This window comes from Protomyctophum bolini, assembly GCF_963924005.1.
Source record: "Protomyctophum bolini genome assembly, chromosome: 7".
NCBI lineage: Eukaryota > Metazoa > Chordata > Actinopteri > Myctophiformes > Myctophidae > Protomyctophum > Protomyctophum bolini.
This window is the reverse complement of record NC_137868.1, coordinates 3,194,540-3,206,283: the sequence shown is the minus strand read 5'-3', so window position 1 is coordinate 3,206,283 and position 11,744 is coordinate 3,194,540. Positions and strand designations below refer to the sequence as shown.

The 11,744-nt window shown below is 48.9% G+C and overlaps 1 protein-coding gene across 1 annotated transcript; it reads left to right on the top strand.

Moving 5' to 3' along the window:
* Positions 1-1,934: 1,934 nt before the first annotated feature.
* On the top strand, positions 1,935-11,417 carry kcnn4 (potassium intermediate/small conductance calcium-activated channel, subfamily N, member 4; the record flags this gene model as incomplete). The annotated part of the gene is made up of 5 exons (XM_080767306.1): positions 1,935-2,027; positions 4,822-4,943; positions 8,871-8,940; positions 9,750-9,919; positions 11,194-11,417. 5 exons carry the CDS (start codon positions 1,935-1,937, stop codon positions 11,195-11,197), a joined length of 459 nt encoding a protein of 152 aa, XP_080623432.1. The 3' UTR covers positions 11,198-11,417.
* Between the last annotated feature and the right edge of the window lie 327 nt (positions 11,418-11,744).

Here is an 11,744-nt window from a genome sequence, read left to right as displayed (position 1 = left end):
GGAGGGGGGAGGGGAGGGGGGAGGGAGGGGGGTGAGTGAAATGGAACAACCATATGAGGAATAAAAAAGATCAACCGCCTTGTGCTGTGTTGAATCTGGGATCTCCCTGGAGGGCGATCGACAGAGGACACAGAGGGAGAGAGAGAGAGAGAGAGAGAGAGAGAGAGAGAGAGAGAGGAGAGAGAGGAGAGAGAGAGAGAGAGAGAGAGAGAGAGAGAGAGAGGAGAGAGAGAGAGAGAGAGAGACTGTTCTCAAAGCTATAGTGTAGAATCTGACCCGTGAACGTGTTGTCGATTTCATCCACTAAAAGTAGTAGTTTTCGTCGACTAAAAGTAGCAGTACGTCGAGTATACCTTCTTTTCACTGATGTTAAACGACATGGTTATAAAAAAAACAGACCCATGATGACTAAAACTATACCACTAAAATATTACACGGACAATTTCGTCAACAGATTAAAAAAACTAAACCTAGAAATGTTCACTCCCGTTGTGGTGAAGAGATCCAGTTAGAACTACACAAGACTACGAGTCATTTTATGTTCGGTCGTGCTCGGGTATACGACGTGTTTGCACTCTGAATGTAGCAGATCTACAAGCTCTGCTATTGTCTGAGCGCAACAGCTGTAAAATGACCTAAAATATAATGACTAAAAAGTCAATCACGATTTGAGCATTCTATATAACTGTGAGAGAGAACCCCTTTTTTAGTGTTAGAATTATGTTATGCTTTTAAGCTATTGAAAAAATAGCAGATCTACAAGCTCGTGAGCTTGTAGGTCTGATATTTTTGAAAAAAATCGAAGAACGACTGACCATAGCAACACAGCTTTTTCAGAAAACTGTCAGGATGTGTAGAAGACATTTAGTAGAATCTGATCTCGGGTCAGAATGAAAACTGTCAGGATGTGTAGAAGACATTTAGTAGAATCTGATCTCGGGTCAGAATGAAAACTGTCAGGATGTGTAGAAGACATTTAGTAGAATCTGATCTCGGGTCAGAATGAAAACTGTCAGGATGTGTAGAAGACATTTAGTAGAATCTGATCTCGGGTCAGAATGAAAACTGTCAGGATGTGTAGAAGACATTTAGTAGAATCTGATCTCGGGTCAGAATGAAAACTGTCAGGATGTGTAGAAGACATTTAGTAGAATCTGATCTCGGGTCAGAATGAAAACTGTCAGGATGTGTAGAAGACATTTAGTAGAATCTGATCTCGGGTCAGAATGAAAACTGTCAGGATGTGTAGAAGACATTTAGTAGAATCTGATCTCGGGTCAGAATGAAAACTGTCAGGATGTGTAGAAGACATTTAGTAGAATCTGATCTCGGGTCAGAATGAAAACTGTCAGGATGTGTAGAAGACATTTAGTAGAATCTGATCTCGGGTCAGAATGAAAACTGTCAGGATGTGTAGAAGACATTTAGTAGAATCTGATCTCGGGTCAGAATGAAAACTGTCAGGATGTGTAGAAGACATTTAGTAGAATCTGATCTCGGGTCAGAACGGGTTAAGAATAGTTGGACCAAAGTGCACGTCGTCCCGTTCCAGTCCGCGGCGGTGTGACGACGGTATCGACCTTCACCGTACACGGCATGTACTGTACTGTATGTGTGGAACTCAAGATCGGCACGGTGCTTAACCCCCCCTGTGTGTGTGTGTGTGTGTGTGTGTGTGTGTGTGTGTGTCTGTGTCTGTGTGTGTGTGTGTGTGTGTGTGTCTGTCTGTGTGTGTGTGTGTGTGTGTGTGTGTGTGTGTCTGTCTGTGTGTGCGTGCGTGTGTGTCTGTCTGTGTGTGCGTGCGTGTGTGTCTGTCTGTGTGTGCGTGCGTGTGTGTCTGTCTGTGTGTGTGTGTGTGTGTGTGTCTGTGTGTGTCTGTCTGTGTGTGCGTGTGTGCGTGCGTGCGTGTGTTTCAGGGCGTAGCGTGCACTGCTATGCTGGTTGCCGTGGTGACTAAGAAGCTGGCCTTGAACAAAGGAGAGAAGCACGTTCACTTCTTCATGCTGGACATCCAGGTCTCCAAGAGGGTGAGAAACACACCCTTTAGTTGTTTCAGAATCAGAAGACTTTATTGCCATTACATGTAAACATGTTAGAAATTTGCTTTGGTGGACAGCAGAGTGCAGTTACAACATTCAAGTGCAAAACAGGACAACATAGTGTAGATTTCCATAGGAGGGAGGGTGAGACAGACACCCTTTATGTTTACAGAGGAGGGAGGGTGAGACACCCTTTAGTTGTACATCACATTAAAGATGGGATGCTGGGGGGGGGGGGGCTGGGATGCTGGGTATGCCTAGCGTGAGGTCCTAGTGCCCGGCGTGAATGCGTGGTATCGGCAAGCTGGAAATATCAGAGTTGGACATGAAGTCAACAATGGAGCAGATATTCCACCTCACTCTCCGGTGGGAGTTGAAGATCTTCCAATCAAATCAAAAGCACTTCCGAGTTCCCACACACACACACACACGCACGCACGCGCGCACACACACGCGCACGCACACACACACAGCAACGGTTTCACTAGCAGCTTCCCTCCCGTCAAAGCCTGACGCAATACGCAGGCAGCCTGGTCAGTGTTGCCAGATTCTGCGAGAGAAATAATGCAATCCAGGTCAATGAAAACAAGCCTCATACGGCGCGACTACAGGCCATATGCACTATGGCTGTTTGACAATAGCAGATCTACAAGCTCACAAGTCAATGGCGCTCAACACAGGCTGTATGTGTTGTATATATAGCGGCCGTTTTCGTTCGTTTCCGACGTTCTCTTATTGGTTCACTCACTGTGCTCCAGTTAGCTCATATAGCATCAGCTGTTCTCTCATTGGTTCACTCACTGTGCTCCAGTTAGCTCATAGCATCAGCCCTTCTCTCATTGGTTCACTCCCTGTGCTCCAGTTAGCTCATATAGCATCAGCTGTTCTCTCATTGGTTCACTCACTGTGCTCCAGTTAGCTCATATAGCATCAGCTGTTCTCTCATTGGTTCACTCACTGTGCTCCAGTTAGCTCATAGCATCAGCTGCTCTCTCATTGGTTCACTCCCTGTGCTCCAATTAGCTCATAGCATCAGCTGCTCTCTCATTGGTTCACTCACCGTGCTCCAGTTAGCTCATAGCATCAGCCCTTCTCTCATTGGTTCACTCACTGTGCTCCAGTTAGCTCATAGCATCAGCCGCTGTTGCCACTCGCTCCGCCGTTACGACGTTCATACAGAGTATGGGTTCTCATGCCGTTCAGACTCCCATTGGCTTATAGGAGGCAGCCAATCATGACTATAGTCGTCTTCACGGGTCGTCAGTAGCGTCGGTTGCTAAATGTAGACCAGGCTGCTTTTCAAAGCACCTGGTAACAGACATGGCAACACGGTGACCGTGAACAACAACAGCTGACCTCGAGGTCACGACGCGACGGGCTGGAAGTGACCAAACAAACGCTGTTATGGTTCCTATCCTAGTCAGGAGGCTTTTTATAAGAGCACGCTGTCCTTAAATAGGCCACGCCACAGGACAGGACAGTGTGGGAAACAAAGTGTGTGTGTGTGTGTGTGTGTGTGTGTGTGTGTGTGTGTGTGTGTGCGTGTGTGTGTGTGCGCCCGTGTGCGCTGCATGTGTGAGAGGGGGGAGATGGGGGGGGGGGGATGAGTTTTTATCGCTTTGCGAGGCGTCAAACAGGGAAACAATCTGGACGCGCACAGGAAGCAGGCTTGTGTCAGACCAGGACGACTTAAGAGGGCGGACAGGAAGCTGGTTGTGGGAGCAGCGTGTGTGTGTGTGTGTGTGTGTGTGTGTGTGTGTGTGTGTGTGTGTGTGTGTGTGTGTGTGTGTGTGTGCGTGTGCGTGTGCGTGTGTGTGTGTGCGCGTGTTACTCTCTCTCTCTGTCGAAAGTAAAGAGTCAACTGAAACCAACTCCGATAAAAAAGTGCAGATTCCCAAACCCCATGAGTCCATAAGAGTAAGAGATATTAGACCGGCGGCCGCGTTGTGAGCTTGTAGATCGGCTATTTTCACTGTACTGTCTTAGATGCGTTTGTTTGATAGTTTGTTTTTAAAATGTCTTATGTTAAATAATATACATTCTATAAATGGGTTTCCGACCCACCGTGTGGGAACCATGTGGGGTTGTAGCATTTTAACAGAACCCCACAGAGAACGTATAGGTTGTATTGCCAAGAGGAAGGTGTACTGTGAGACATGAGACTGAACAATACAAATGAATTCACGGCTGTTATCAAAGCAAACCTGGGCTTCCATAATAACAGCTCGACAGTGCCACAGTGCTGATCACCTCCATGCCACGCCCCATTGATGAAATAATGTGTTCAAAAGTGCAACCACTTCCTGTTGGCCGCTGCGTTCATCCTACCACGGGGTGCATCCTCGCAAACGCACGGACCCTGTTGCTTACCTTGTTAAAACCATAGAGTATAAATATGAACAGAGACGGCACCCTGCAGAGGAAACCCTGAGGCCAAATGGACATAGTGGCCGAATGTGTCATTGCAGCCTCGAGCCAGCGCTGCTCCGTTGACTATCATTGCGCAACGTTCATGTGATCGAGGCCATGATGACACGTGAACGAATGTTTCATACGTGAACGCAGCACAAACGGCACAATGATATAGTCAACGACCAGCGCGATCATGTGTTTGAGGCAAATCCATCCCAGAATGCACTCTGTTCCTACACGGAAGGAGGAGTGAAATCGCCTCATGCGCTTTTGAGTAACTTAATGCAAGTGGATGGGAGGAGAACTGGGGTGTCTTCTCTATTCATATATACTCTAAGGTTCAAACGCTCCTGTCTCTCTGGTTCCTCAGATCCGCCACGCGGCCGCCAACGTCCTCAGGGAGTGCTGGCTGCTCCACCGCACCGACGTCGCCCACGGCAACGGACGGGCGCACCGCAAGCGCCAGAGAGGTCTGGTGGAGGCCATACGAGTGTGAGTTCAAAGGTCATTTATGACAAGGAACGATGGAGAGTGCCGCTATAGTTCCACACTCACTCACTCACTCCAGAGGGCCACTATAGTTCCACACTCACTCCAGAGGGCAACTATAGTTCCACACTCACTCCAGAGGGCCACTATATAGTTCCACACTCACTCCAGAGGGCAACTATAGTTCCACACTCACTCCAGAGGGCCACTATAGTTCCACACTCACTCCAGAGGGCAACTATAGTTCCACACTCACTCCAGAGGGCCACTATAGTTCCACACTCACTCACTCCAGAGGGCCACTATAGTTCCACACTGACTCCAGAGGGCCGCTATAGTTCCACACTGACTCCAGAGGGCCACTATAGTTCCACACTCACTACAGAGGGCCACTATAGTTCCACACTCACTACAGAGGGCCACTATAGTTCCACACTCACTACAGAGGGCCACTATAGTTCCACACTCACTCCAGAGGGCCATTATAGTTCCACACTCACTCACTCCAGAGGGCCACTATAGTTCCTCACTCACTACAGAGGGCCACTATAGTTCCACACTCACTCCAGAGGGCCACTATAGTTCCACACTCACACCAGAGGGCCACTATAGTTCCACACTCACTCCAGAGGGCCACTATAGTTCCACACTGACTCCAGAGGGCCACTATAGTTCCACACTCACTCCAGAGGGCCACTATAGTTCCACACTCACTCACTCCAGAGGGCCATTATAGTTCCACACTGACTCCAGAGGGCCACTATAGTTCCACACTGACTCCAGAGGGCCATTATAGTTCCACACTGACTCCAGTGGGCCACTATAGTTCCACACTGACTCCAGAGGGCCATTATAGTTCCACACTGACTCCAGTGGGCCGCTATAGTTCCACACTGACTCCAGAGGGCCATTATAGTTCCACACTCACTCCAGAGGGCCACTATAGTTCCACACTCACTCCAGAGGGCCACTATAGTTCCACACTCACTCCAGAGGGCCACTATAGTTCCACACTCACTCCAGAGGGCCACTATAGTTCCACACTCACTCCAGAGGGCCACTATAGTTCCACACTCACTCCAGAGGGCCACTATAGTTCCACACTCACTCACTCCAGAGGGCCACTATAGTTCCACACTCACTCACTCACTCACTCACTCCAGAGGATCCATGGGTCGGCGGTTCGAATCCCGGCTCCTCCTCCTCCTGTCAACATGTCGAAGTGTCCTTGGGCAAAGACACTGAACCCCAAATTGCTCCCGATGTGCTGGTTGGTATACCTTGCACGGCTGCTGCCGCATGCAATCGGTGTGTGAATGTGTGTGTGTGTGAATGGGTGAATGTAATGCACAATCTATGTAAAGCGCCTTGGATAAAGGCGCTATATAAATGCACCATTTACCGTCTGTAAAACAACTGCCCTCTCCAGACCATGAATGCATCGTTTACTACATGGTGAAAGAGATGCAAAATGCCCTCCTCTCTCCTTTCCATGCCATGCCATGAAGGAAGGAAGGAAGCGTTCAGGAGAAAGTGCTCTTTTTCCGAAGTCTCCTGAACTTGAACACAGCATTTTGAGTTGAACAATTTGTCTAGAAATCCAATGTCGTACAAACCGCGTCTCGTGTAGCTAAAGAGTACTGTGTGGCGCGGCAGCGCCCCCTGCCTCTCCAACACTGTCTGCACGTCCTCTCCCCGGGTTGGTAGCGCCCGGGATTACATTAGATAATTGACATGCGGTACAAATGGAACCACATGGACCCTTACGGGTCTGTGACTCTCAGAGTGTACAAATGGACCCTTACAGGTCTGTAACTCTGAGAGTGTACAAATGGACCCTTACGGGTCTGTGACTCTCAGAGTGTACAAATGGACCCTTACAGGTCTGTAACTCTGAGAGTGTACAAATGGACCCTTACGGGTCTGTGACTCTGAGAGTGTACAAATGGACCCTTACGGGTCTGTGACTCTCAGAGTGTACAAATGGACCCTTACAGGTCTGTAACTCTGAGAGTGTACAAATGGACCCTTACGGGTCTGTGACTCTGAGAGTGTACAAATGGACCCTTACGGGTCTGTGACTCTGAGAGTGTACCAAATGGACCCTTACGGGTCTGTGACTCTGAGAGTGTACAAATGGACCCTTACGGGTCTGTGACTCTGAGAGTGTACAAATGGACCCTTACGGGTCTGTGACTCTGAGAGTGTACAAATGGACCCTTACGGGTCTGTGACTCTGAGAGTGTACCAAATGGACCCTTACGGGTCTGTGACTCTGAGAGTGTACAAATGGACCCTTACACGTCTGTAACTCTGAGAGTGTAACAAATGGACCCTTACAGGTCTGTGACTCTGAGAGTGTAACAAATGGACCCTTACAGGTCTGTGACTCTGAGAGTGTAACAAATGGACCCTTACAGGTCTGTGACTCTGAGAGTGTAACAAATGGACCCTTACGGGTCTGTGACTCTGAGAGTGTACCAAATGGACCCTTACGGGTCTGTGACTCTGAGAGTGTACAAATGGACCCTTACACGTCTGTAACTCTGAGAGTGTAACAAATGGACCCTTACAGGTCTGTGACTCTGAGAGTGTAACAAATGGACCCTTACAGGTCTGTGACTCTGAGAGTGTACAAATGGACCCTTACACGTCTGTAACTCTGAGAGTGTAACAAATGGACCCTTACAGGTCTGTGACTCTGAGAGTGTAACAAATGGACCCTTACAGGTCTGTGACTCTGAGAGTGTAACAAATGGACCCTTACAGGTCTGTGACTCTGAGAGTGTAACAAATGGACCCTTACAGGTCTGTGACTCTGAGAGTGTAACAAATGGACCCTTACAGGTCTGTGACTCTGAGAGTGTAACAAATGGACCCTTACAGGTCTGTAACTCTGAGAGTGTTCAAATGGACCCTTACACGTCTGTGACTCTGAGAGTTACAGAACCCTCAGTCTTCTCTTGTTGTTCTGCTGTACGTCTGTCTAAGAACAAGTGGATTACACAAGACAGGAAGCATGCAGCCCTGTGTGTGTGTGTGTGTGTGTGTGTGTGTGTGTGTGTGTGTGTGTGTGTGTGTCTGTGTGTGCGTGTGTGTGTGTGTGTGTGTGCGTGTGTGTGTGCGACTGTGCATTTGTGTGTGCGTGCGTGTCAGCGTTGGGTGGAGAGATCGGACTTCCTGACTGGACAGAACCCGCTATAAATACATGAAAGTGGAAAGTCAGTCAGTCAGTCAGTCAGTCAGTCAGTCAGTCAGCCAGCCAGTCAGTCAGTCAGTCAGTCAGTCAGCCAGCCAGCCAGCCAGCCAGCCAGCCAGCCAGTCAGCCAGTCAGTCAGTCAGGGTGTCAGCCAGCCAGCCAGCCAGCCAGTCAGTCAGCCAGTCAGCCAGCCAGCCAGCCAGCCAGCCAGCCAGTCAGTGGTTGCATGCTGACATTAGACAAGCTCACAACGCGCTGTGGGCTTGTAGATCTGCTATCTGCTGCTAACACCCAAGTGCAACCAAACATAAATTAAATGACACACAATAAGAAAAATCACACCTGTGTGAACTGAGCGGTGCAGGCTGCAGTTAGTGTTGGGTGTGAATGGCCCTTTTAGGCTGCTCAACAGTGCCACTGTAGGTCACGCAGCGGTATTGCAGCTGTCCGTTCCCCTTGTTGTGCGTAATGCGTCTCGTCTTTTTCTTATTGCTGCATTCCTTGGCCCCTCCTATCCGATCTCGTTTTGTCGATAATTGGTCCAAAGTTTGAGTGGAATTTTGTGTTTTTCATATAATTCAAAATGGTGGGTGATCTAAAAGGTCAGAGGTCAAAGGTCCCCATGTTTCTGGTGAGGAGACGCGTGTTGAAGTGTTATTGCTGGCGGTCAAACAGGTCAAAGGTCAAAGTTAGCGTGTTCACTTTGCGTGTTCTTGTACATGTGTGTGCAGGTTCCGCCACCTGCGTCTGAAACAGAGGAAGCTGAGAGATTACGCCAGTGAGATGGTGGATCTGCCCAAGGTAGGGATCACACCCCTGTGAAGGGAGGGGCGCTAGCTCTTAGATGGTGGATCTGCCCAAGGTAGGAACCACACCCCTGTGAAGGGAGGGGCGCCAGTGAGATGGTGGATCTGCCCAAGGTAGGAACCACACCCCTGTGAAGGGAGGGGCACCAGTGGGATGGTGGATCTGCCCAAGGTAGGAACCACACCCCTGTGAAGGGAGTGGTGCCAGTGGGATGGTGGATCTGCCCAAGGTAGGAACCACACCCCTGTGAAGGGAGGGGCGCCAGTGAGATGGTGGATCTGCCCATGGTAGGGATCACACCCCTGTGAAGGGAGGGGCGCCAGTGAGATGGTGGATCTGCCCAAGGTAGGGATCACACCCCTGTGAAGGGAGGGGCGCCAGTGAGATGGTGGATCTGCCCATGGTAGGAACCACACCCCTGTGAAGGGAGGGGCGCTAGCTCTTAGATGATGGATCTGCCCATGGTAGGTGCGGAGAAATCACACCTGTGTGAAGTGAGGGGCGCTAGCTCTTAGATGATGGATCTGCCCATGGTAGGTGCGGAGAAATCACACCTGTGTGAAGTGAGGGGTGCTAGCTCTTATCATCACACAAGACAGTCATACATCATACAGAGCTTGTAGGTCTGCTGTTTTTGAAAAATTGAAGAACTACTGACAACAGAAAACTGTCCGGATGTAAAAGACATTTTTAGAATCTGATCTCAGGTCAGAATGGGTTAACACTGTGATGTGTGACCTCTGGCCCTTAACACTGTGATGTGTGACCTCTGGCCCTTAACACTGATGTGTGACCTCTGGCAGATGCAGATGATCATGTGCGACCTCAGCGCCAACTGGAGCAGCTCGCACCGAGAGCTGGAGCAGAGGATCGTCTCCATGGAGCGCAAACTGGACGACCTGGGCCGCTGCTTCCAGCAGACCACCGAGCTGCTGGCCGCCACGCTGAGGCTACGGAACGACCACGACGTCAGGTACAAAGCATTGTTACAGTCGACTGAAATGACCAGGACGTCAGGTACAAAGCAGGGTTACAGTCGACTGAAATTACTAGGACGTCAGGTACAAAGCATTGTTACAGTCGACTGAAATGACCAGGACGTCAGGTACAAAGCATTGTTACAGTCGACTGAAATGACTAGGACGTCAGGTACAAAGCATTGTTACAGTCGACTGAAATGACTAGGACGTCAGGTACAAAGCAGTGTTGTTACAGTCGACTGAAATGACCAGGACGTCAGGTACAAAGCATTGTTACAGTCGACTGAAATGACCAGGACGTCAGGTACAAAGCAGGGTTACAGTCGACTGAAATGACCAGGACGTCAGGTACAAAGCAGGGTTACAGTCGACTGAAATAACCAGGACGTCAGGTACAAAGCAGGGTTACAGTCGACTGAAATAACCAGGACGTCAGGTACAAAGCAGGGTTACAGTCGACTGAAATGACCAGGACGTCAGGTACAAAGCAGGGTTACAGTCGACTGAAATGACCAGGACGTCAGGTACAAAGCATTGTTACAGTCGACTGAAATGACCAGGACGTCAGGTACAAAGCATTGTTTACAGTCGACTGAAATGACCAGGACGTCAGGTACAAAGCAGTGTTGTTATAGTCGACTAAAATGGGCTTTTGCAGGCCTTGATGCCGTCGTGATGACAGGTTTCACACTTGCGTTGTGAGCTTGTAGATCTGCTATTTTCAGCATGCAAGTGTAAAGTGTAAAATTACTTCTTGTAATGTCCACCACTAGTCCCTTCCTGACATTTTAGTCTAGTTTTTATTTGTTGACGAAATTGTCAATATATTTAGTCTTAGTTTTAGTCAGCATAGCTTAGTTTTAATTTAGTTTCCACTTAGTTTTCCTCAGTGACAAAAGGTAGTCGACGAAATAAATTCGTCATAGTTTTAGTCGACAAAATCAACACTGGTACAAAGTCCAATTAGCTAGGTTGAGGACTACAAGTAATTTGGGTGCATATGTATATATATTCTTCCCAAACGGTCTTCCCAAAACGGTCTTAAAATGATGATGATGATGATGATGATGATGATAGCTACGTCAGGTATAAAACTATTAGCTACTAGCCGGCACGTTGAGGCTAGTCGCTACGTTGAGGCTAGTCTCTACGCAACAACAATATATCAAGTAGAATGGGCCTGTTAGCTTACTGGCTGGAGGGGGGGGGGGGGGGGCATACATTAGTCCGACTCACCCCTTGTTATTGTTTTTGTCTCCCTCTACAGGTGACATGGGGCTCTGCCGGCTGATTCATACTCACTTGCGCGCTGGCTGCCGCACACCGAAGACAGTCCACCTACCAACTCTCAGCGCGCCGCAGCGCAACTTGTAGGGCCACTATTTTCGCCGTGCGGCGCAGCACGCCACCGAGTATGGATTACGCAATATAGGACTCTGATGAACTACTGGAGGAATGGGACAGACAGACAGACGGACAATACAAGACTATATCAAAGACTCATGGAGGAATGGGACAGACAGACGGACAATACAAGACTATATCAAAGGCTCATGGAGGAATGGGACGGACAGACGGACAATACAAGACTATATCAAAGACTCATGGAGGAATGGGACAGACAGACGGACAATACAAGACTATATCAAAGGCTCATGGAGGAATGGGACGGACAGACGGACAATACAAGACTATATCAAAGACTCATGGAGGAATGGGACGGCGATCTTTCAGTCTGTCCGTCCGTAATCTTCTGCTGCTTATGCGGAGTCGGGTCGCAGAGTTCTACGGTTCTAGCAAAGAGCTCCAGCGACATCA